General features: G+C 41.0%; 1 protein-coding gene across 1 annotated transcript in view; it reads right to left on the bottom strand.

Annotated features, from left to right (window-relative positions):
• Positions 1 to 25862, bottom strand: part of LOC132333282 (thrombospondin type-1 domain-containing protein 4-like) — a 111221-nt gene extending 85359 nt beyond the window's left edge. The window contains exons 1-3 of the mRNA XM_059858223.1: positions 25723 to 25862; positions 4762 to 4869; positions 835 to 904 (exon numbers count right to left, since the gene is read on the bottom strand). Of these exons, the coding sequence (XP_059714206.1) occupies positions 835 to 904; positions 4762 to 4790 (99 nt within the window). The 5' untranslated portion in view covers positions 4791 to 4869; positions 25723 to 25862. The remainder of the gene's footprint in view (positions 1 to 834; positions 905 to 4761; positions 4870 to 25722) is intronic.
• Between the last annotated feature and the right edge of the window lie 1746 nt (positions 25863 to 27608).

Here is a 27608-nt window from a genome sequence, read left to right as displayed (position 1 = left end):
ATGACAAGTGTTTTCTAATGTCAAACCTACATTTCCTTTGCCTCAGTTTAAATCTGCTCCACCAAAAGAAAAAAAACAGCCTTCTTTTTAGTACTCAAAAGTATCTGAAGGTTATATCTTCCTCCAGCACCAGTCTTCCAAACTTTAGAATAAACAATATGAACTTGTTCAAATTTCCCTCAGAAGTAAGATTTTAAAATCTCTCAAGGATAATCCCTGCTGCTTTCTGTTTCTCTCCAAATTGTTCACTACTTTCCTGAAAAGCAGTGCAAAAACCCAAGGACTCCAGCCAAGATCTCCCTAATGCTGAGCAGGATGGAAAGTGTGCAGGCTGCAAGCCTTCCTGGAGATGCCAATGTCTAGGATGAGTGAACCATCCACAAGAGCACAACAGGAAATTCCAGCAGTTTCCAGCTCCAGTCTCTAGCAATGTGAATAGCAACAGAGTGGTTTGGGTCCAGCTTCTGTTCCAGATATTTCTATCTCTGCAAGAGAAAGAGCTGCCTGTGAGCAGCTGGGTGGTTCTCTACTCACTTCATGTCTGCTCTCTTTTTCCATGTCTTACATGATGAAAATGCTCCAAAGCTTTAGTAACTATTTGTGACCTATAATACTCCATACAGTTACTCAGCAAAGTAACCATGATGAGCTTCTTCCAACCACGTATAGATTTATTAGAAAAAAAAAAGAAACCAAAAACCCCCATATGCACAGACAGAAGACATTTTTTTTTTTTTATTCCCAGAACATTATTCAGATTGCTTTACACATCTTACTCTAATGCTTTCACATTTACTTTTAAGTACACAAAGTCTGAATGTTTCTAATGCTTACCTTTCTGTGTTCAATTGAAGGCTGTGGGATGACAAGCTGAAATCCCAGCACTGCTAGGGAACTGAGAAGTCTGAAAAGGCAAACAGTGAAACAGAACAGATAATTACCACTAATACAAACCACACATCTACAACATCTTGCAGGGCTTCACACTGCAAGGAGATATTTAAACACTTGAATACCATTGCTAACCAAAGCAGACTCACTGAACTGTATGAAATGTCCTTATAAGATTCTGTTCACAACAGGCTCATACCTGAATGTATGAACCAGGCTCATCCATAGATTTGTCCAGCTATAAAGCAAAAGTGAACCAAATAGAATCTATTGATAGTATTCATATAACTTCATGTTTAAATTTAAACATTCCTGGCAGTGCATATTTTAACACCTCAGCATTCAGTGTGAAACTGACTTATGCTTTGCAAGTTTTCTAAAGTGCTAAGTAAGAATTCACCCAGCTGTGGACCACATCTGCTTCTAGCTCTGGCTCCTTATTTTACAGATGAACACTCCACCTTCAGCACACAGGAAACAGAAAATAGGTTCTTCCCCAGCTGCCTAACACCTGTGAAAATTGAATAACCTAATGGGCACAGAGGATGGAAAGTAGTGAACACAGCCCACCAGAGACCCAGGATAAGCAGCCAAGCATCACCCCCATCCCCACATCTTCAGCCTGAAAGGAGTCATAATGGGAACCAAGCCCAAACAAACTGTTCTGTCAAGCCTCACCACTTTAGTGACTCCTAGGAGCCTGTTACAACTTAGGCACAGTTAGCTCAGTCTTTTGTTTGCTGTAATTTGCAACAGAAACTGGTTTGTCTCCTTCTAACAAGCCCCTTCACCAGAAAACATGGACAGGTATGGCAAACAGGATCAAGGTATCTTTATTTGTACCAGGAGCTTGACTTTTCAGTCCACAAAGAGTATGTTTCAGACCCACCAAAAGGAGGAAAGCTGCTAATGATTTGCTGAATTTCAATGCAGAAGTAAACTGATGGATTTGGATACAAAATACATCTGCAAACTAATGGACCAGAAAAATCCAGCTGCATTTCCTATTCACAGCTCCTTCCTTTGCTCCCTACCCAGTAACCCTTTAGACATTTCTAATTGTTTCAGGTATTTTCTGAGACAGACCTCCTAAAGAGAAAGGGGCTTTATTAATACTAAGCATTTAATTACCACCAATACAAATATTCTTCTGCTAGGGAGAATGTTTATCTTGTGTTTTCTGTGTTTGTTCTTGCTAATAGACTGCAAAAGGAACCATTAGGTAAGTACTGATTGCACATGGCCTATCATCACCTCACCATCCATGCCCCTCTCTATCAAAGCAATAAACCAGTGAAAGGCAAGGAAAAGTCATTACTTCTTTACTGCCACATCAATTTAGGGAAAAAAAAAAAAAAGAAGCCCTTTAAAAAGTGTGTTAGAAGGAAGTCTGGCATTTCACAAAGCTATCATTTGTGATAAAACAAAATGCAGAGGAGGTGGCTGAAATCAAAGTCAGTGTAAGACACTATAAGAAATCACAGAAGTCAAAACATTCAGTTCAGAGCAGGGCCCAATCACACAGTGGTACATGGAACCCAAAGGCACAAATAAATGATTTGCAAATCACACCTGAAATCAAAGGCAGAAATAGAACTCAGACCTCCAAACTGCAAAATTACAGCATCAAGTCTGTCTTCAGCTCACCTGCTTGTCTCTTTTCTAGGTGTTTAAGTGATCTCCCAACTCTTCCCAATGAAGAATGACAAACATCTAAGCAGGTGGAGTGCAGTAGCTGATAGGCCCAGCCTCCATCCTCTGCAAATTATGTTTAACTTCCATCTCAGTCTTCCTACCCACCTCTGCTCCCTCATGGCTTCTGCTCCCTATAATCCCTCAGAGCATGTGAAAAAACTTCAGACTTTCCATAAGGAAATGAATGCTTTCATCCTCAACAGGACAGGATTTTTCTGATCAGTCTGACAGTCTACAAATTTCCATGTGTAAATTCTTCTGAAATCATGCACAAGCTTGTGAGTTCTGAGCTGAATGAGAACTGTAATCTTCAAAGCAAATTACTTACCAGATTAAAGTTCTCAGTTCTAAACAGCAAACTTTTAGTATATGTGTGATTACTCTGTGCCAGGCTTTTCCTGACCGTTCTTTAAGGAGGTTGCACTGCAATCACCATTTGTATGTATGTAGCTCAAGGACAATAAAGATAGATTTTAAATTTGCTTCTGTATCTGCAATTGGATCTGTCAGAAACAATGGTATCAAGCTACTATTTCAAATACACAGGAAATTTGCCAGGAATACTTAAGCTATCCTGAGGTAAGACCCTAGCTTCAAATCAGTGTGTGGCAATTTAATTTTTTTAATGTTCTTTCCCTCAGCAGCTTGCTTTGGCTAGGTTCTCTGGACTAGGCTCTTTTATTTGTCATGCGTGACTAACTTTAAGCCTCCCAAGCTACAAAAAAAGGCTTCTCCAATTTCAGTGGGTTTGGTTCAGGTATCCTCACAGTGCAGAAAAGCCAAAAAGAACAAGTGCTTCTCAAAATAAGGCAAAACTTTTCAAGTATGCCTGACCAGGTGAGGTACCAATTACAGCTGGTTGGTGGCTGTATAACTCAGGCCTCTAAGAACCTTGCTGGTACAGCCCCTGCTCTCACAGTTGTGGCACCGTTTGGAGCCAAGCACCCAGTTTGAAGCAAAGTCAGACTTTAAACTCTGTCACTTTCTTTTACTAGCAACACCAATTGCCAATAATATAAGAGAGAGACTTAAATATAAGCATACATAGAAACAAATGGGGAAGACTGGGAGGCACAAGCACAAAGCAAAATTAGGTCTGTTGTAGGAGTAGCATGAAAAATTTTGCAATTTAACATCTCATTTAGGAATACCTCTCAGGGCTCTTCCTAGTCAATGCAGTGAGTGTTAGCTCTGCATGAATGAAGCCAGAGGTGCCAGAGCAGATCTCTCACATGTTGCTGTTCCTTAGTAGCTACATTTTATGGAGGAATATTCTGGCCAAGTGTGGATTGTCCAAACACAGGTGATCAGTACTGACTAGTGCAGTATGGCTCTTGTCTCAAATTCCCAACTTCCTCCCAAATCTGCTGAACAGGCCAAGTCTAGGACAGCTTGGGAAGAGCCATGCAGGTCACCTTTCAGCTGGAAAGATAGCACTGGTAGTGTCAGTAATGTGTGACAGATCCATTTTGATGGAAAATCTGCCCTGGTATATTAGGAGGGTGCCAAAATTGCAATTCAAATATTGATGTCTCAAACTCAGGAGAAGCAAGGTTGGAGCGGAGGTGTCACAGTAACTCCACCCCAAAGACAGAGCACTCAGCTGTCATTCCTTGCAGGAGGTCAGCCTGTGTTTGTGTGGCACCAGGGCTGCCTGCCTGCTCTGAATCTGCTCGCCCAAGGACAGGGCAGAACCGGACAGACCAGCTTAGGAACAGCTGAATGTTTCCTTTGTTAGCAAAGCTGTTTGAAAGGTCTTTCCTATGTTTGCCCACTGGCAAACTGTTTCAGGAATGCATAAGACAAATCCATGAATGAATTAAGCACAGGTACTAAAACATGTAAATCAGCAATTTAAGCCCAGTGACTGTAATTGTACAGCCTCATCAAAAAACACAGGAACTTTCCAGAAATACAGGCCATCACATTGGCACACACCAACAGATGCTCTAAGCATGAACAAACACTGAGAACTTTCTTTTTTCACTATCACCAAAGAATGCTATGTCTGGTATGCATATACTTGAGTATTTGGTCTTGGGACAAGATTTCTATTTACCCTCCTACAATACAGACACTTTTAACAGCAGAGCAAGAGACCACCAAACTGATATTTACTGCAGTGTGTTAAGAGCATATTAAATAAGATTTTAAATGTTTTATTGCGCCACTTACCTCAAAGAAACTATTAAACTGTCTACCATGATCTTTTAACGTAAGGTATCTTGAAGTGAAAAATACCTCTTCACTGTGGTACAGCACAATGACAATCACACACAAATCCTACAAAAAGAAAGGAGAAAAACAATTAACACTGCTTATTCAGTATTTCCCAGGATATGTATAAAACTGCATACACACCTACATTAGTCATCTCTACTTCAATTCTTGGGACTCTACAGCAATTCAAGCTGAATATCCAGTGTATGTTACAGAAATAAACTGTATGCACACCGTCTTTTGCAACAGGATTTCAGTATTACCAAAGTGCTCTGCAGAAATACTGTGGGATGCAAAATCTTGGTTTGATTCCCAAGAAGGCAAATCTGATGTCAGACTTACTTGCCTTTTTAATTTGCCTTCCTGGTATGTCACTTGTATAACAATAAAGCAAACAACCTCATTTAAAGTCTTGTGTTAATAAAATTGATAGAAATGAAACTGGGTTACCAGCTTCTAATGTACAGTAATATTATTAATACACTCTGCATCCTGAGAGCAATGCAAGGATGAGACTGTGAGTGCTTACACAGTTTGCAGAAAAAACCTGAAGAGCAGCGTTGTTTCCATTACTAGAGATGGAAAACCTACCCACAAGGAAGTGAAATGCCTTGCCCACAGTCAAGGAGGAAATCTGGAGTTAAACAGCATTCTGAATAGAAATTTAACTGATCCTTATTCCTAAGTACTATCAGTGCATCATGACTCCTATGAACACACAGAAACCATCCCAGCCCTTGGGAGGATTACCCAAACATACTTTCGTTTGTTTGTAAATAGTCTCAAATGTTCAGACATCTGGGAAGTTCTTATTTTAGTAAATTTGAAATCATATATTGGGCATCTAAAATGTACCAGAATTTTCAGGCAGGAAAGTGATCCTTGCACTAAGGAAATACAGCATTAATCAGAAGGGCTGTGGGAGAATGGCAAGGAGGGAGGGAAGGAGGAAATAAAACACTATTAGAACATAAATCATACATTTCAAAACTTGGTCAACCACTATCTGTATCTTTCCCTTTACAAGTGGTTACATGCTGAAATGCAGTGGAGTGAAGAGAAACAAGGGAACATTGCTGTTCACAGATAAAGAGCTCTCAATTTCTGTCAGAAAGCCAGATCATTGAAAACTGCCTAGAATGGGACAGGACTGACAAGAACGTAAGAAATGTGCAGTTGAACAAAGTGCAGACCCTGCTGTCAGGAAAATGCAGATTGTTTGCAGCTAACTGGACAGGTTAAATATTCCCCACCCTCTCCTAAAAATCAAACAACAACCAATCTGGTTTAGGAAATCCCAAAACGCTTGTAACTTCTTCAAAAGAGAATTCCACGATTGATTAATGATTTGGTTGTTTAGTTTTTTAAATGGAAGGCATTAAAAGTTGAGTACTTGGGAAAGCATCACAACAAAAGTTCTGTATGTAACAGGTTTGAGTCAGTCCTGAAGAAGAAAGCACTAAGGCTGTGCTTCATCCTCTCCTGCAGTTCCACAGTTGCCAATAGATCTCAGAGGTTTTCTCAAACTTCTTCACCGTTTTCACTACTTAACACTGTAAAATTGGCTTGTTAGAAGATGGGAAGCACTTCTGAGAACAGATTTTTAGTCTGGATCTCCTGCAACAGTTCACACCATTTGAGATTTTAGCACATTCAGTAAAAGCTTCATTCCTTTAAACATTAGGCAAGTCTACACATCCAGCACCACCACCAGGCATTTAGACAGATCACCTAACACAGGATTTACTAATTCTGAACTGAGAAGGAAATAAATGTCTCTCTGCCTACAGCTGACTCTTAGTTACCAGGCACACTGAGCTGCAATGGTTGTTTATATCACTTATTGAAGATGGAGAATCTGTCTGTGACATGGATTGTAACCAACATGGTTTCAAGTTCTTATCATGTTGGTTGTTTTCCAGATGTACTCTCTTTCAGATTTTTCACTCCACAATAATCTTTTCATCCAACAACCTTGGATGGAGTGACACAGTCTCAAAAGAACACTGCCACGGGATACAAAACCACTGAAAAAGCAATGTACACTCCACTAATCCCTTCTATAAACTGCACCTCGTTCGAAAAACTGGAAAAATAATATGATAGATCTACTTTTGCAAAGAAACAAGAGAAGGACCAGAGTGTTTCTGGAGACTGGTCTTAAAAACAGTGCCTAAAGTCCATGCATATGTTTTCAATTTTTTTCAGTTCATTTGTATCTTCATTGTCAATGGCAGGCTGCATTACTAACTCTACTTTCAGCTGCATTTCAATGCCTTTTGCAAAACACCTCTTACCACAACTCATAGATGCTTTGCTTTTGAAATATCATTTGTAGCACATAGTGTAAAAACTGCTAAATATTTAAGTGACTTTAAGAGCTTGCTTTCCAGATTGTTTAAGAGCCTAGGTGCTTACAGCCTACTGAAAGGCATGTCATTTTGGCAGTGATGTCTTTGATATGAAAATGTGCAAACGTGACAATCATTTTCCCTCCAGAAGATCCAGGGCAAAATGAATACCTGAAATGGCTACACAGTTAACACTGGGATTGAATAACATGAATTTGGCAGGGAAACTTTCAAAAGCCTGATGAAGTGTACTTGTGTTCAATAAGTCCTGCATTGTAAAAGTCAAATTGCCTTCCCAGAAGGGGCTGAAAAGCACTATAGACCTTTCTAGCAAAAAGCCCTCTAGTAACCCTGCATACAGCAGAATATATATTAATTTCTTAACTGGAACAACCCACACTCTTCTACTTCACAGAGTCAGCAAGACTTTCTCCACTGCGTTAAAATATTTGACTTTTCATCAGTGTTCCCTATTTCCCTTCCAAGCTGGATGAGAACAAGATTGATCTGTGAACTGGGTGGAGAAAAAAAAACCAACAAAAACACACCTCTCTCAGAAAATCAATCAACTCAACCAACCAACCCACCTCACAGGATGGAACAGAATACAAACCTCTCCAGAACCACGGGGTGACAATGATAGGGAGAAGTCTTTCACTGCATAGAATGAAATGGTCATTGGGTCACAGAAATGATGAAAGGACCCTGCTCAAAATCTCCTCCCCTTTCACACTGCAGGTGAGTGGTTGTAACACCTTCCACCTGCTGCTGCTGTCTCAGCAGTTACCCACCAAGCAATGAGCCAATCATAACCATCCCATAACTTGATATTTACTGACATTGACCCAGACCCTTTCTCACAACATTAGAAAATAAAAATATTGATTTGTAATCAAGATTTCAAAGAGGGGTGGGCATGGAAAATGGCAGTAAAAAACCTAATCTAATAGGCTCATAGAAATTTGCTGATAAGGACAAAAAAGATTTCTCAAGGAGTTAAATGACACAATACACAGAATTATCTGGACAGACACCAGAAAGAAAAGAGGAAGAAAGTTCTTCTGAGAAGTCAAAGATAAGTTACCCTTTGGCTAATTAACTTCAAGAAACGTCTTCCTACTAAGAGGTTTGAAATTTTGCAGAAAGCCAATGTTATCCTAACCTCTTAATTATCATGGGACTACTCACATGTGGCTTTTCATGTGACTGTGCCCTTTGTGTATTGTGAGTGGATGGTATTTCACTTCCATGGATTCCTATGTCATTTTAGCATCAATCTGTAACTCTTCTAAGTCCTGGCAACACAAATACATCTGCATCTGTGTATTAACAGAAATTCCTGAACATGTGCACGTGTACAGGACCTACTTAAACAATCCAAGCCCCTCTCTTTTAGCTCACAACAGGAATATGAGATTCATCTTATAGAAACAGACAGTGACTCAACCAAGTTCAGAAGTGCTCTGAGCTTTTAGCCTCTTCTGCCTTGGTGACTTGCATATATATGAAGCCAATTTCAATTTCCTTCAATACATATTTTTTTGGTCAGATTAGGTATTTGCCAGCTACTGACAATGGCAACTTGAAGCAAGCATGAAAGTTGAGCATTGTTCCAAAGTCATGTTTTCACTGATAGGAAAAGTTCTCATTTTGTTGTTTGTTCGTTTTGGGTTTTTTAGGGTTTTTTTGCTTGCTTGTTTGGTTTTTGGGGGGTAGTGGGGGGTAATCATAAATAAAGAATATCTAGAATATCACACCCTTTAAGACTGCCTTTGAATCTGTTGCCTCACACATTTGTATAGTGTATCTGTTGGTTTAGTTGTTCAAATCTATTAAATCATGTTCAGTGCAAGTCCTTTGGATTGCATCCAAAATTCACTACATTTACAAGACTTTGATAAAGCATTCACAGTTTGCCAGGTTTATCTAGCTACATAATTTGTGCATACATCCAACAGCTTGAACTGCAGCTGTTGACACCTACCACCAGAGTTTTAATCTCTTCACGTATTCATTAACTACATTAAAACATACACTTGTCTCTGAAAGCTGCATAAAAGAGAAATCTAGCATTAGATCTGATGAAAAGTTCTGATACTTACACGGAGAAAACATTTTATTTAAACAAAAACGGCAAGTTGCTCCACCTAACCCTGCAGGTACCTTTCTCTTTCATTTGAAATGCTTTGAGAACTTTCAGGTTCTCCTTCTGGGTGTGCCCAGAACTCCTGCAGTCCAAGAAAACTTAGTGCCTGTCTCCAATGTAAGCTTGATCAAGATGCATTTTTCATTGTGTGAAAAATGCCAATTACTTGTTTTTAAAATTTTTAAAGTTTAATAGTAGTAAAATGGTTATAAAAATAGTAATCCAATTAGAGTAATAATAGGACAATATGAGACAATAGAAACAAAGAGTTATGGACATCTGGGTACCTTTTTCTGGGCAGCATAAGCTCGAAAAAGGACACACATTAACAGAGGATTAACCCTTAAAAACAATAACCTGTTGCATATTCATACACCTCATACATGATGCATAAATTCCATTCAAACAAAGGAGTCTGTCTGGTCAGAGTCAACTTCTTCCTCTTAATCCTAACGGTGTCATTCTGCCCAAGCGAGGGGGGAAGAAGTTTGTTTCTCCTGATAATGGGGCAATAAATTCTCTTTCTCTGAAAGATTTAGGTGCCCTGTGGCTGCTATCTAGCTGCGAGTCCTTTCTTTAGAAAAAAAAGTATCTTACATAGCATAGTTTCTATTTTAACATTTTGTTATAACTTAAAACTATATTTAACACACTACTTAAGAGAATTAATACAGCATTACTTTCTAACACAACAAATAAAATATTCATTTTAATATTTGCGAAAAGCCAATCACAAAATACACATTTTTCACAATTGCTTTGCCTAAAATCTCACACGCGGGGAGTCCAGTAAGCGTGCTCCACCGCGAACATCATACCCGGAGCAGTTGTGCTGGAGCCCTGGCTCGGGGCTCGCTGAGTCACCCCCGGCTCGGGGCGCGCCCCGCCCGCGGCACCGCCCGCCCGGGCAGCGGGAGCGCCGCTCTCCGGGGAGCCGGGCTCTGCACGGGGCACCCAAATCCGGGCTCTACACCGGGCACCCAAAACCGGGCTCTGCACGGGGCACCCAAAACACCGGGCTCTGCACGGGGCACCCAAAAACCGGGCTCTGCACGGGGCACCCAAAACACCGGGCTCTGCACGGGGCACCCAAAACCGGGCTATGCACGGGGCACCCAAAATCCGGGCTGCTGCACGGGGCACCCAAAACCGGGCTCTGCATGGGGCACCCAGAACTGGGCTCTGCACGGGGCACCCAAAACCGGGCTCTGCACGGGGCACCCAAAACTGGGCTCTGCACGGGGCACCCAAAATCCGGGCTGCTGCACGGGGCACCCAAAACCGGGCTCTGCATGGGGCACCCAAAACTGGGCTCTGCACGGGGCACCCAAAAACCGGGCTGCTGCACAGGGCACCCAAAATCCGGGCTGCTGCATAGGGCACCCAAAATCCGGCTCTGCACGAGGCACCCAAAACCGGGCTGCTGCACAGGGCACCCAAAACCGGGCTGCTGCACAAGGCACCCAAAAACCGGGCTCTGCACAGGGCACCCAAACCCACAACAGAACAGTTTGGGAGAGGCCAGAGCCACCCTGTGTACTCAGGAATTTTGGTCACGTTTCTAGAGGTTTAATTCAGCAAATGTTTTGCTTCTCAGAGAACAAATTCAGCTCATTTGGCTGGATTTCAGTGGAAGAACTGTGTAACCTGATTATTTGGCATCTGACCCTATAATATTTAATTGTTCTCTGAAAATCTAGGAGGCAAAGGTGGCACAATCCAACAGTAACCATGCACACGATTCCCAAAATATCCATTCACAAAATGCAAATTTTGCCTTCTAAAAACATTGTTATTCTGGAGGGTGCCACCATTCAATTTGCTTCCATCTTTCTTGAAGAATATATAATTTAAGATCAAACAAGGGTTGTGACATTAATCTTGTAAGTAAAGGGGAGAAGCAGGAAAGTGCATGCTTATAGGTCATGAGTTGCAGTCAAATTTGAGTAGTAGGATTTCTTTTAATTATTCTTAATCTTTGTTCACAACACTGATGATATACTTGCTGAATGTGCACTAATAATAAAAATATCATAAAACTGGAAGGATTGCAATAATGAGCCTGGTCTGAAATTTACTAAAATCTTCTTAAACTCAATAATTGGCTTAAATATGGATTTAAGACCATAGGCCTGATAATCAATTAAAGTATATTGTTGTGGTATAAAATATGACATATAGTTAGCTAATTGACACCAGTTCGATTGCAAAGAAAACACACTGGAATAGCAGTGTTAAATTGATTAGTAATTCTGGCATTATTTACCATCATCAAACTCTGAAAAAGTCGTTTATGTGGAGTTCAGACTTACCAAACTTTAAAAACCATCCAGAAGACAAAAATCAAGTGTCAGAAAAACTGTATTAGTTGTTCTTTTTTACGTCTTTGAAATAATAACCCAGAGAAATTATACTTTCTCAAGATTCAGGCTGCACCAAAATTCCTTTATTAGTCTGATTTTATCCCCTTTTTTACCTTTTGAAAGTATTAGATAATTCTCACCAAAGCTTACTGCATGTAAAGTTCTCATGTGCAGCTTCCAGGCAAAGGACAATTATGCAAAACATAAAATGAATCACAAAGTTGAGATCATATCACTCTCCAAATTGCCAAAGAGATTTTTGGGATGCAACTGTGTGGAAACAACTGCAAACCTATCTTAAGATCATTTCAAGATTTCAGAGTATTAGACTGTGCAATTTTGACCAAATCCCTGAACTAGTTTCAAACCTGTGCTTAGCAACCACATGGTAGTTGCTTTTTTACCTTCCCTTCTCTGTCTAAAGAGGTACTGTAGGAATTTTGATACCAACCTATCATTCACTGGTTTAAGGAATTTCAACTCTTGTCAGAGCTGTTCTGGATAACTAGTCCAGAACAAACTGGAAAAACCTCTATGAGACAAGTGTGCAGAGACTGAGCAGTTCTGTTCCCATATGAAAGACTTTTCTCAATGTTCAACTGGGATATTCCACCTGTGCTGTGTAAATGTGGCTGAATATTCCCTTTGCCCACAGATCCACTAACACTCATTGCACACACAGCCATTAAGAACTCCCTGTTCCACACTTTACCACCCCAGAGAACTGAAAGGTTCTAGCAGTTTCAGCACTGGAAAACCATGAAAGCCATCACAGCTCTACATATTAGAAATCATTACCTCTTCTAACAAAACACATTACAGGTATTTGAATAAATTTTCCTTTCCTTGTAAAGAACTTTTGCCACAATCTGAATCTTCTAAACCAAGAATGTAGAAGGGGCTGAACATGTAAGAGGAAGGGGGAGATTACATGTTAAAAATCCTTTTAAACAATCTTTCTTAACCATTCCATAATTCCAATCAACACTTATCTGATTACTGATGTAGAAAGATATGGGAAAAAATAACACTGAACAGCCTAAAAAGTCAGGTAGAAATACCTGAAATCTCTATAAGTATTGATGTAAAATAGGTGAATCCCTCCTTGTTGTGACAAGCAAGAGGAACAAATCTGAGTGAACACTGCTGTGATTGAACACTCAGAGTCTTGCCTACAAAATAAGCAGTAAAAGCACAATCTGTTTTCAACAAGTTCCTGTTCTAATTACTTTTCTACCAAGTGTAAGAAGGTGGAGTGGTGCTTAAGGTTTGGTTCAGGGACTGGTTTGAAACCCTCTCAATTTTGTGGAAACTCAGGTAAAGCTGTCTGCTGTGCCTGGTAGTTCGAGTGCCATGGATGGGCATTCCATCCAGGAATGGATGGAAATAACTGAGAGAAGGATTATAAATGAAATGTCAGTCTGCAGATCTATTTATTTAGTAAAAGTCTTAATGAAACTGATATTGCAAGGCATATAATGGTATTTCAGAACAACTAGGAATAATGGAAATTTCTTAGGGCCTCTGTTAGCCATACTAATTTCTTTACCTGTAAATAGGTCAAAGAAAATTCACTTTTCTTACCCTCTTTCTGGAAGAGCATAAGAAAATTTAATCTTTAACCTTCTTTAATGAAGGCCATTTTTAGAATTAAAGAAAGGTTGAAAGTTAGAAGCTTTTCCTAGTCTGCCTTCAAAACACAGGCTCCCAACAGCATTTAACTGGTGGTTCTGAGGACCTACTGTCTTATGCATGAAAAGCGGGGACCCTCCAGCTCCACTCAGAGAGTTGTAACACACCCTATTTAAAAAGGTCAAAGAAAACAAATATTTCAGCAAAGCTAATTGAAGGCACATGCACAAGAAAAATAAAACAACATATTTCAGGAGTACAATCAGCTATTTCTGAGTAATGCAGCTGGGAGACACCCCTCTCATTATGTAAAAATCATGTATATTACATAATTATTGTGAAGCTAGAAGATACTTTCCTTCTAAAAAAAAGAAACATGATTTTCACCCATCTGTTTAATAAGAATGTCTGTCTGGCCAGCACAAGTCCTTTTTAAAATTTTTTTAAACTGCTTCCCATGAGAATGGTGTTCAAGAAACATTGTAAATATATGCCTAAACATCAATATCCTCCATGTAGTGAAAGAAAGGACAAAATATAGGAAGCTGTGCCTTGGAGAATGATTTTTAAAGTATTAGGCAATATTCAACATCATTTATAGGTGAAGAACATGTGTTCCTGTTGCTAATGTACCCTCTGAAAGAAGTATTTCATTTACTGGTAAATAGATGTGTGTGCCATTAGCCTACCACAATTAACTCTCTGCATTGCTCCAACACAAATAGATAAACTGATGTAAACTACCCTTTCCATAAATTAGAGCTGATTCACAATAACAGGAGAGTAAAAGGAATCAGCAATTCCTCTGTGAACTCACAGAAACATTTCTGACAATATGAAAATCCTGAACTTCATAGCTGTGATTTCCTAAGGAAGGAATTAAGCAGTAGAAGAAGGCTTAAATATATCACAGTCCTTTTTTTTTTTAATTCAAAAAATTCTCCCCATCAAGCTATTACCTGAACACATACAATCTCAAAATATTAACTTTTACAAAATTCCTTCTGTTCTACTGGCATGATTTCTGGGGTGTTGACCAGTGTCAGAACACAACATGGAGGACAGAATGAGATGTGGACTTGTAATCTTTGCTTGCTTATTCAGAAATGAAATATTTTCTTTGCCATATCAGTGGGACCCATCCCTCTGCACAAGTGATACCTCTAAATAACAATGCTTTCTGGGAATATTCCTACATTATCCACAGCAGACAAGAATAGAAGTGTTTCAGTACAGGGACACTGCAAAGTCAAACCAAACCACTTTTAAACTTGTTAGCCAACCTCTAATGGCTAAGCTAAGCCTTCTTAGTCCTTGGAAGAGATCACTTTGCATCTCCCAGTTACCAGAGAAAACAGACTTGGCAAGAATGACTCAGTATTTCTCTTCTGGGTAGCTATTCATATCCACTATCATCAGAGATGTTTAATTTTCTAAAGTTAAACTCTATTTAACAGAGGAACACTTACTAACTGGAACATGTGCCTATAAATACAAGACAGGCATCCTATTGAAATTAGCAGGAATATCCTTGGGATTCAATTTCAAACTTCAGCTACAGTGACTCCAAGGGCTTCTGCAGCATTATTCTTGATGTACTAAACTATAAATGGGATAAAAACCATTTCTGGGGAACTTCAGACATTTCTCTGCCTGTTATGCAGCTCTCTGCCTTGGGTTAGGCATTCTAAAGGAAGGCTGGCATTCCCTCATGACTGAATGGGTCTTTGACACAGAAGAACAATTAGGGGGAAAAACCCCAAAGAAACCCAACCCAAACCTATTTGTTTGTACAGGTAAAAGCAAGGCAATTCCATGTCAGTTTATTAGTCCATATACTTAGAAATAAAATGTATTTATAAATGGATATGGCAGGCCACAGCCCCTCTCTCCCCTGCAGTTTGCCTATTGTTTTGGGATAGTCTTGGCAGCCCAAGGACTATCCCCAGTGTTTCAGTGCAGGGCTGCCCTGCAGACCATTGACTCCTGTTCTTTCTCTAATGGAGATTAATGTGGGCACATATCCCGAAATAACTCACCAAATCCTTTCCTACACAAGTTTTCAAGGACAAGTGTATTAACATGCATTTCAATACTGCCAAAACTGGAAGGAAAAACACCATGGGTACCCACTGACAGACATTTTGTACCAACAAATGTCCAAGAGAAAGTGACCAAGGCTTTTGTAATAGACTCTAAACATGATGAAAGTCCTCTTCTGCAGTCAGCAAACTGCTTTATTTTGGCAAAAAGAAGAGATTTCTCTTTTCTGCCATGCAATTCCTACATGACTTGGGCTTCAATCAGTGAGCAGCACTGCTCAGGTGACAGCTGTGTTCAACTCAGTTGTGATGAAAAAGCTGAGCAAGAGCTTGGCTGTGCTGTACTGTTCTGGGGCATGGAGGGGCAGAGGTGCACCATCCTAAACATTCAAACAACACCTTGTCCTCTAGCATTTGGGATAATTTGGGCACCAAACACTTGTTAAATAGTTTCAGTACATGAGAGCAACACAAGGCTTCAGCTGACCAGAGGCCAGACACAAGGATGTAGAACTTCTCAGGTAGCCCTGTGGGAATATATTTTAGGGACCACTGAAAAATAAGTGACACTTGTCCAAAATAAAGTGCTGAGATTATTATGTCATCCTGGTAACTGCTAAACATGCCTTTGCTCAATAAAGCACAAAAAAATCAACTGTTCACATCAAGGAAATGTCATATGTCCAATAGTAAGACTTAGATGTTTGATTTTTTAAGAGGAAGATTAAAAAATTGCTAGATCATGGACAGAAAAACAGCTCACCATGTAGCTTACACGTCTTCATTGTGCATTTCAGAGTATAGGCTCCTGAAACATCTTTAAATGAATGAGTTGTGCAAGACTGCCTAAATTATGTGCTATTAAACAATACTATAATAATGATGAGATTCTAATTTATTTCTGATTAAAATTCTCTCTGATGTGAGGCTTCCACATACTGGTACAGAAATGCAACAATGGAATTTGAAGATTTATTGTTTTCTTTTATGTTTCTACATAATGATGAATAATAGGTCTAATGAGATATCTTGCAAGAGCACTGTGAAATTAAGTATTTTTTTCATAATTTCAAAATAGAATACCAGGGAACTTCAACCCAACATGAAACAATAAACTATCAATGGATCTCTGACAGCCGGCTGGAAGAGTGGCAGTAAGTTTCCTTGTACATCTTTGGCAAATATTCAATTCTGAATGCAAGTAAATACAGGGATGACTCAGAGAACACAGTGAAGAACTGTTTCACAGAGGTCTATTTAGCTTTCATCCACAATAAAATTTAGATGAGGTCTCCAGCACAACAACACAGACATTCAATATGTTTATCTGCTGAGCTTGATATATATAGAATCTTACAAATAGTTCAGTTCCAAAACTGGTCTGACAACCAAGATAGTAGCATCAGATGCCAATTGTGCTGCCAAGCCTTTACCAGTTAAAGGGGTACATCTGCAAAGGTGCATCTCTTTTCTATGGGAAGATGTTGTTAATGGAGAAAAAAGGGAAAAAACTAAGTTACTAAGCTTTAATTGGTAAAGATGACAACACTATCATTGTGTCTTTTCAAGAAAGAGAAATGAAGATTCAGCATGATTAGTGACAGCAGAAGAAATGTAAAATCCCCATGTTCAGAAATCCAGAAACAATTTACATTTTCACTTCTACCCCAGAGACTGATGCCACTGAATATAATTTTCCTGAAGTCCTTATTTGGTTTAGGTTCCAGAAATATCCTAATGCTTGTATCAATCATAACCTCCATGTGGTGAACCCTTCAGCCTCCTGCATTTTAAAGCTGAACTGCAAGATCCTTTAAGTGTTGGGAGAGGGAGCTGTTTATTCTTATCCTGTCAGCTTGAAAGGGATTTTAGACATCCTACAAATCTTGTCTTGCTGCTATGCCTCACAAGCTCTGGTGGTCTGGATGACAGTTATTATTTTAGTCCCTTTAGTGTAAACTGCATGAACTGTTACACTCCTACAGGAGATACCAGTCCTTGACACAAAAACACAAAGATAATCATACATTCAAGGAATCTTGGGCTATCATTCACAGGGAAGTTGAGCAGGGAAGTTGAAACCTTTCACCAGCTGCAGATTAAAATCTCCCTATTAGGAATATTTTCAAGTCAGGAAGATGCCTTTTTAACTTCCAGTTGTCCTTTCAGGTCAGGTTCTAGTCCTGAGTTTTTCTCAGCCTATAAGTAAACTCAATACTGCTTCCAATAGAGGTCTGCTCAGAGAGCAGGAGTAAGACATGATTGTAGTCTGACTTTGAAAGAACTGAATCAACTTTGCTGCTTGAAAAGTCATTCACCAGAGCTAATGCACACAAGTACCCACTCTTATATCTGCAAAAGCCAGAAGGGTTGAAGAAAAGAAACAGTAAGAAATACCATACTGCCCTGTGATTCCTGTATGGGCTTGCAGAGAAAGGTCAGTTAAAGAAAACCCCTTTTTAACAGAGTGGTGGAAACCATCAGTCCAGTTAGTCACTGCACAGTAAAGAGGTGACTCTCCTGCCTCCCCATTCAGCCATACACTGCTTTATGCTCAGAATAAGTTAGCCCCAACATACTTGCAACACAGCAGTGTGAGCAAAATTATTATTCTTAGTTTAGTGAGACCCTGTAGCTCACAGTTTAACAACATAGCCAGATTAGGAGGACACCAAGAGGGGGAAGCATGACTCCCATGATACAGGTCCACTCACTGACAGCAGATCCAGCCTTTTGGCTGTATCTACAGCCACTGACATTTCAGATTAAGGTATCCTTTCCTGTCTGTATATAACAAAAGTTTTAACTTTGCTTACTATCTCTGTTCATCAGATGCAGCTTAGAAACTGTGCTTGATAGTAGTAGTTTCAGAGTTGGCAGCTGTGCAAGTCACAATGAAGTCACTTCTCTCTTCTGACCACAATAATAGCCAAATCTAATTCAGTGTATCAGTCATCTACAATCCAGGAATCTCTGCCACCCTTATACCAAGTTTCAGGACTTTCATAACCATTCCTGCTCAAGAAAATCTATTGAAGTGGCTGGGACTTGGCCTAGGCAGAGTGAAAAGGACCCTTATTGCATCAGGTAAAACAAAATCAAAGGTCATCTCTTGGCAGGGGAGCCTGAGCTTATTTGTGCTTGAGGGCAGCTTATTACAGCACACTGACCCTCAGCTGACGTCACTCAGTGCTTCCCATGTGTCTGCAAACTGGAAAACAGGGACTGAAAATGTGAATGCACTTCTTGAATCTGCATGACAACAAGAACAGCCTATTACAAAACACTGGCAAAGGAAACCAAGTAACTCCTCCAACATTGTGGACTTCATTTGCTGCTTTATAAAATCTGTATGCTAGAGGTGATAGAGGGATCTTTTTAAAAAGTGTGACCAAATTTCATATGCAGTCTTTTGGGTTTTTTGGTTTTTTTAAATCAGAGTCTACTGCTGTTGCACAAACTGCTCAGAGTCAGACAATCTTATACAGTGACTTCTAATCTTCTGCTTGAGTACTCACTGTTGGAGATAGGTGAAGACTTGCTGAAAGGAATGCAACTCAAATGGAATCACTCTGGGCACTGCTTCACACTGTGCTCCCTGTTTTAACATAACATCTGTATGGTCTGAGGAAACAGGAATTTTGCAAAGCCCAGAGTTTTGAAAAGCCCTTCTAACATAACTTTAGGAAAGCAGCAAAATAAAAAGCAGAAATAAACCCCACCTATCTAAATCTTCAAATGCCAGGAGTATACATTTGGAAACAGTTTCTCCCCCATTCCCATTTCAAAGCAGCAGACACAATCACAACTAAATCACAAGCACCATGGTTCAAAAGGTATCAGAAAATGATAGTTTATGTCCAATTTTAACAGTATGAAAGCATCAAAGATATTTCATGCCCTCATGATTCAAAACTGCATAAGGATTGTTTCTTGTTTAAAATAATTCTTAGTTATTATTACTTAAATTTTGAACATGCTCTCAACTATCACTGCATTCAGCCATGGTGTGATGAATTTGGCCAGCAACAAACACAGGCAGAAGGCACAGCTTTATGACAACTGACTAATTACAGCAGCATTGTGAGTGACTAAGTAATAAATCTGAACCTGATCCTGCAACACTGTAAATATTCCTATGGGAAGAAACAAAACTACTCCAATTGCCTTAATCTGAGCAAATCTCTGAACTGATGGGGGGGAAGAAAGAAAGAAAGAAAAAAAGAGACAAGCTTTTTGGTGTGCAATATGTACTAATGAGTACAAGCAACACGTGAAGAAGAAAAGGAGTATAAGATATTATATTTATAATGGCTGCTTATCACTACAAAAAATCAAAACTGACATCCTGCTTTAACCCCTGTGTTTCAACACATGAACAGTATTTCCTGGGCCAGTAAAACTGAGCAATACTAACAGTTAATGGTTAACCCACTCTATTCTTTTAAATCCTTATTCTTATGCTGGTTTAGTAAAGTGCTTCAGTTTCACATAGAGCCCCTGAAAATCAGCAAGGAGGTTTGCCCACTATTCCCCACTCACTTCCCCAGCTGCTGAATGCAGCTCCATGGAACTACAAGAAAATGAGACAGCTTTTATTTCTGCCAGATTAAGTAATTGCATCCATTCCATACAATTTATCACTCTTTTGGGCAGCTTTGTGTCATGGGATGACATTTTATTGTAATTATGCAGGGTGGGATTGGACAGGCTCTTGCTTCTCTTTGCCAATCTGATAGCACAAATTTTTTTTTTTTAACTTTCGTAGAAACTACATGTTTTAGATAAAAATAACCAAACAAAAATGTAAGTATAATGCACAACCAACTAATGGTTTGATGTTACCAAGTCAGGACTACAGCAATCACTTTTACTGTGGAAAAAAAGTCCGGGATATCTGAATAAGTTCAAAGTCAACATTTACTCTCAGATTAGTGTCAATAGTTTTGCTGAATTTGCCATTTACAGATAGGTTTGTCCTTCCATGCACTCCTCTGCAGCTAATCCAAAGGCAGTGTCAGGGGAATCCGCCTGACTCAGGATTACAGATTTTAGTCACACAATATTCAAGTATCCAAGTGACGTTTTCTCCTGGGGGAGTAGTATCCACGCTCACATATCCAAGTGCTGATCCAGCAAGGCCAAGCACAACAGATGTTTTTCACCAAGAAGCAGGCTTCATGAAGAAGGGCTCTTAAAAAGGGCTCCTTTATCCATCCTTTTCCCAAAACCAGAGCAAAGAAAACACATCCCAACTCGGATATCGTGAGTCACATAGAAGGAACAAGCAGGAAACCACAGCACTTCTATCAGTGTTACAGACAGCATCCTCAGGCTCCCAACAAACCCTTCACTTTGGGAAGCCTTCTCCTCCTGCTCCCTTATCTCACCAGGCCATGCAGTCCCAAAGGACTGACCTTGCCCCACCTCTTGGACAAGCCAGGTCCAAGGTGTCACATCAGCCCTGCTAGTTCATCAACAGAGACAAACTGGGAGAGTCTGCTCACTACCAGGTCTCTCTGGTAAACTTCATTTTGGTACCAAAAGAGGTCAATACAACCCAGCCAAAGATAAAGAAAGTTCAGAAGTTGAAAGTCCAGAAGTTGGAACTTGTGTTGTCACAGCAGTTATCTCCTGGATTTACTAAAAGGGACTATTCCTTTATTAATGTTTGTATTTTAAGAAGCTTGGGTTTAGGAAAAAAAACACAAGTAAGGGAAGCTAAATCAACAAAAATAACACTCAAAAAACGGTAGTTTTCTGTATTTCTCTCTACCCTTAATGACATATGGCTATAAATAACTCAAGTTCATAGCAATCTTATAGGAAGGGGAATAAAGGATCACAGTCATGAACAAGTGGCTCCTCTGCAAAGGGATGAATTTTATCTACCAATCCTGTAAGTTAAATATTTTTTTGGTACACAGAGAGTCTTCCAAAGGCTCCAGTCCTTGGAACCAACTATACAACAAGTATAACTTGTCAAGTTAAAGAACAGGTTACTAATTCTTGTAGGGTCAAAGAAAACACGGGAAACTCATGGCTGAAATCAGTGGTCCTGCTTTCCAATTATAAGAGTACATCAGGTGGGATTGGCCTGATCTGAAAGACACTGAAGTTGCTGATAACTTTTTCCTTGACTTTACTGGCTCTTAGACCAGAACTTTAAATAAAAGGGATGGTGGCTCTTGCACTTACTAAGAAAAAAATCTACGGAACTGATGGAAAAAGTAAATTTTTTAAGATACATTTTTCCATATAAGGAGCCTGGAATCTTCTTGTGAAGGGAAATTCCAAAACCAGGACCAAAATAAATACTGAAGTGGGATGGCAAATAGTAGCAGCAGCACAGGACTGATGTGAAATAGCCAACAAGCAAGACCTTAAGCTGTGATTTAGAGAAACAGTAAAAAACTTGTGAAGCACATAGTACATCATTTGGATTCATTCATGTACAATAAATTTTCTTATTCAAATTACTTTTTTTTTTTATTATCTTTGCATGCAATCTATCTTCAGGAAATTTAGCAGTTGACCAACATCCTGTAATTATCATACCTAGTTCAGAGATAAAGGAACAAGTTCAGAGATAAAGCAAGATGCCAATGGCCTCGATGAGCAGCACAGAGCAGCCCATGGAGTGTTGAAACCAGAAGCCCACATTCCAGGAACTCACACATCCATCACCTCAGCAGCCCACAGGGCTACTTGCCCTCACAAGGATTGGACTGAGATCCTATCTGCATTTCTAGTGCCAGAACAGCTCCTGTGGAGAAGCCCCACATTTAACACTTGGTACCACCATGTAAAAAATATGTAACAGATGTTTGTACATGGTGCTGACAAGTGCTGACTGTCTAACAGCAACCAGAATTATGAACGCTGACCCATCTCTGGGAATGCCCTAACCCTGCAGGGGTTACACAAATTTGATGTGTGACATGACACTCAAGTCCCCAAGAGAAAAATGGGTGGGGCAGAACATTCCAGGAGGAGAAAACTGAGTTGGTTTAAATTACAGAATTTGAATCTGTTATTGTCACTAACAAAAAGAATATAAATTAACAAAAAGAACCAGGCAACACTAAAGCACATGGTCTCAGCTCTGCTTCCTTTATACAGAGTAAGATATCAGGCAAAATCAGATCCATCAGATCATTCTGTTAACCTTTTTTTTATATCTGTTTAACATCCTTCTAATTAATCTTCTAAATGAAGTACTAAACAACGCATTCTTCCTAAAAATCTAATATACATGAACAGAATTATCTAGTGTAAAGTACTAACTACCCTGAACAAAACCAAAGCTCCTGCAATGCAAAACACTGTTACTTATCATGCTAACAGTGCAACCGTGTGCACTGGTCACATTGAACCACATATATTCATAACCTAATTAGCTTTACAATTACCTAAGTCATGGTCCAAACTGCATTTAGATCAGGTAGAGCTGCTGTCTGAAATCAAAAGAACTAATAACTGAACTACTATTATGTAGTAGTAACTACTAACTAACTAATACATGCCTACTCAAGGGAACAAGACTTGTCACAGAATCTGTTCTTCAGCCAGCACTGTTACCACTGGAAGCATTTCACAATTCAAAGCGACAAAATGCTTTCCCTATCAACTTTGTTTTAAAAGGGCTACTATCAAGGTCCAAACTCTTTAAGAAGTTGGTTTCACACAGTAAGTTTTCTTTTACTTTTTTTTTCTTACTTGCAAAAAATAACAACCTTCCAAACCTGAAGCTTGTTATGATAACACAACACTACAGGGGACACAGCTAAAACTGCTTATGCATGGCTGACTTTGGAGCTCCTTGGGTTTTTTAAGGGCTTAACCACCTAACCTTACTCCTCTTATACAGAATTTAATGCCCACAGAAGTGTCTGCAATGACTGCCCTTCACTGTAGATGATAAATCTGATTTTCAAGGTAAAAAAGAAAATCCCAAGTACCACTAAGTGTCTGACCAGCACTTCACCTGTTTTTACTTCAAGTGCCACTGTGAAGAGTCTGAATATCACACATCTGATGTGACATCACAGAGAACTGAGACTGCGGTGTGGAAACCCAGCTTTTCTGCTGTCACTGGCTGCACAGAACCACACACTGAGGCCAGAATGAGTCTTCCAGATGATCCTGCTTTCTTGTTTTGTTTTCAGCCTTCATTTAATGCACATTTCTAACACAGTTACTCAGTTTGCTCTACAGCATAACCAAAGATTTTGTACTGAGATCATAAAACCCATCACTGCCTGGGAGCAACATAATTCATTTCCTACAATTAAATCTGCTGGGGCTCTGAAGGAACATGCTGTATGAAATTCAGAAAGACTGAAATTTGCACCATACAACACCTCCAAGTGTTTCTGAGAGTTAGTCAGGAGTCAAATAGCTCTTTCAATTACAATGGAGCTTTTTCAGATTAAAATCATTGTCAGCAAGACCTGGGGTTAGCCCTGCTCCTAGATAAAAGCTGATATGTTATGTTCAGGACAAAATAATGATAAATAATTAATATTTCCTACCTCACTTGGAAGAACTCCCTATGACAATCCATACCAGCTGGCCTCATATTTCTAACTTGGCTAAAAATGCTCACTTTGCAGCACTTTACTTGTTAAAGGCAATCTCTCCTCCTAGTCTGCTTAAATCCATTCTCCCACTAGAGAGAATTCTCTTTCTACTCTGGAAATGGAATTCCCTGGTGAAAAAGAAAGCATCAAGAATTGCAGGTGTCTAATGAATATCAGCAATATCCAGTTTCATTTTAAATCCCTGATTATACTGAATAGATGAAAACCACATCAACCAGTAGATTACTACTAAGTTTACACCAGAAAGAAGTCCAAGTTGGCAAGCTCCAGCTTGGGAGATCAGCTTTCTAAGAGTGCATTGGCAGTTCCACAAACAGCAATAAACAGACAGATTTGGGCTATTTTCTGTTCCTGCTCTTGCCACAGAAGACAGGAAGAACATGCACAGCAGACTGACAGAATACTGAGAGCTCATCAGGCCACTTTTTAATCCATAACCGTATACCCTTGTACTGAGCTACTAACCACTAGTGCCTCAGACAGTGGTTTCTGATTAAAAAAATTAATCACACTCATTTATCAACAGGTGACACATCGAGTTGCAAACACTTCTATTACTTTTGATGGTTATTCACAATATAGATGCACCAAATTATCTGTCATCTCTGCTAGCAGACATCTTCATGCCCTTATATAACCCAGTTGTATTGAAATCTTGCATATAGCTCAGTTTGGCTGATCCCTTGATTTTAAAAGAAATTATGAAAAAAAAAAGAAAAAAATACAGAAAAGAGAAATTACACTGGCAAGAGATACAGAAGAAAGGTGACTAAAAAGCTAAGAATTCTTCAACCTGAAATAAGAAATAGCTGAGGTAGATAATGAAAGAGCACAGCTCTGAAATAGCACAGAGATAGTGAGCAAAAACCAAGCATAATTCATTTTATAAGGTCCATACAGTATCAGGTACAAAAATGAAAAGAAGCAAAAGGAAGTAGTTTTTCCACACAACATAGTAACCTGTGGAACTCACTGCTGCCAGCCTCTCTAAACTGTTCATGTGTCTAGAATCTGGAAGAAAATCATTTGGATGAATTAATGTCAAGTGTGTCAGGAGCTATGAAACACATGGGTATGGACACACTGACAGTTGCAAAAATGTAAAGCCACAGCTGGAGAAGAAAAGGTATTTCAAGCTTCTCCTGTGCTACAGCACATACCCTCTAGCCTGACAACTGAGCACAAACAGCTCAAGTGTTGGTAGAATTAAAGGAGAGATGGTAACAAAGCCAGAGGCAGGAAAGCGTGAAGAGAAACACCGAACGCCAAGCGCGGTTCATGCTTTGCACTCTGTGCTTAGTTAGACCAAAAGATCTGGCCCCAAGCAAGAACAATTGCAACACGCATTCTTCGTGAGGCGAGTTATCCACTTCTTTCCCTCTCCCGTACAAACTGCTGGATTCGGCTCAGGCTACGTGCAGCTACGGCTTCTGGTGGGACACCGAGGCAAAACGAAGCAGCTCCTTACGCTGCCTCTGGATGCAGCTCCTGGAAACCGAGCGTGAGGGGAGAGCAGCTTTGAAATGGCTACTTACACAGCCAAAACACGCGGCGCAAGAATCCCGCGGAGCGGAGCAGAGCCGAACGCGCTCCCGCAGCCGGGGCAGAGCGAGAGCCCGCGGGCCGCGGCTCCGAGCGCACACCCGGTATTGGAGCGGCCCCTCAGAGCGGCCTCGGGCTCCGCCGGCTCCGAGCACCGCCGCCCCGGGCACTGCCCGCGCTCCCGGCACGGCGCCCGCCGCCCACCTGGCGCGCCCACCCTCCCGGGCCTTGCCTCACCGCTCCGCGCCGGCGTCCCGTCCGGGCGCCCCGCGACGAGGCGCTCTCGGGGGCGAGAGGGCTGAGAGCCGCGCGGCCCCCGGCGCATGGGAGGCGGTGCGCCCTCGGCCGGGAATGCCGGAGCCCCGCAGGACCCGAGCAGGTTCCCGGCGGCTCCGGGGCTCAGGCACAGCCTCTCCCCTCGCTCCCGCCCGCCGCCCGCGCAGGAGCCGCGAGCCGCCTGCTGCCACCTGCCGGCCGTGCCGCGCAGCCCGCGCCGCTCCCTCCCTCCCTCCTTCCCCCGGCGGGCCGGAGCGCCGGGCGATGGCCAGCGGGGAACCGGCGAGGCGGAGGGGCCGGGCACCGCACCGTCCAGAGCCGCCCTGCGCGGACGTGTGGGGGTGAGGCGGCGTACGGAGGTGTGCGAGGGACCCAGCAGAGGGGCTGCCCCGCGGATCCCCCGCTGACCCGGGGCGCAGGTGCCCACCCGCGTCCAGCCCCGCGTCCAGCCCCGCGCCGGGGGAGCGGCGTTCGGAGGCTGCCAGGGAGCGCAGCGCTGCCCCGGGCTGGCCGCGCATCCTCCTCTGCAGGAGCGACCAGAGCAGGGGAATGGGTACACTGTACTCCGGCCGATTTCAGTTCTTCCAGCTCTTCGAGACGAGGGCACCAAGGCATCGCACGCTGCTGCCCTCGGACGCTAGAAGAAAACGCGAGAGACAACTGTCATCTCCCTACTCACTGGCTGGGTGAAAGACCATCTGCTTCCAGAAAACATACTGACAACTAGAGAGTAATGTGTGTTCCTGACAGCATTTGCTTAAATGTCTGAGGTCTGAAACCGAGCCAGTAACAGTGATACACTGACACTGTGAATACCACGCCACCGATAAGCAACTAGGAGGAGGATCTTCTCTTGGTAACTTTTGAGTTAGTGTCTGAGAAAAAGCCTGGAATTGTATTTCTGTTACTGCTTTATACTAACTGTACGGGACCTGGGATCCCTAAGGGCATTTTCACTGAAAAGAGCAATAAAGCGTCCAGCATGAGCTCTAAACCTTAGAACCAGATAGTCACTGGCAACAGTTCATTGCAACATTTAGTCTTACACTTTAAAAAACCCACCAAATTATTATTATGCTGGAACTGGCCCAGCCAGGTGAATGTATTTATTTTAAAGCACATCAAAACAGGTGTTTTTTCCTTGCCAGCATTTTGGGCTTCATTACACTTGAACCCAGACAAAAAGAGTAAAAGATGATGTGTTGACTGTGCGATTCATTGCACAAAAACAACCTTCTACATTCCCAAGTACATCTTTAGATATAGGCTCTAAGCAAAAGATCTGCTGCAGAAAACCTACTTTCTCCTGTGTCTTCACCAGGCAATTGCCACAGCACAGCACTCCCAAACAGTTTCAGATGCCTTGTAAGCACCATGGCAGATCCTGGTTGCAAAAAGACAGCTGTACACAGCTGTATGGTAACTATTTCTCACATGCAAAGAAAAGCTGCATTATAACACTAAGAGAAGGGTAGCTATGCTACCTCCAAGAGATCACATTTGTAGGAAGAAAATGGGTTTAGAAACAACAGATTTAATCTAGAAAGAATTCTGCCAGTCCCTCCTGAGTTATGAGGTGGTTTGTTATCAGGTAGAACTTCACCTAAGCTTCAGAACCTAGACTGAAGCCTGTTTGGCAGTGGTAGACAATCTCTCAGGATTGCTGTGCTGCTCTGAGTATGACCTAATGAAATACATAAATAAGTGACTAATTGCTAAGCCAGGTAGCATGTGAGCAAGACTAGCTCTGGCATGTTACAGTATTTTAGTTCTAATCTCTACTCAGAGTACACATTCTACTTCACCTACTCTGCCAGTTGCATGACTGCTGTTTGCTTCAGGGAGAC

Source organism: Haemorhous mexicanus, chromosome 13 (genome assembly GCF_027477595.1).
Source record: "Haemorhous mexicanus isolate bHaeMex1 chromosome 13, bHaeMex1.pri, whole genome shotgun sequence".
Classification (NCBI taxonomy): Eukaryota; Metazoa; Chordata; class Aves; order Passeriformes; family Fringillidae; genus Haemorhous; species Haemorhous mexicanus.
Note: the sequence above shows the minus strand (reverse complement) of the source record. Positions and strands in the feature narration are given on the sequence as shown.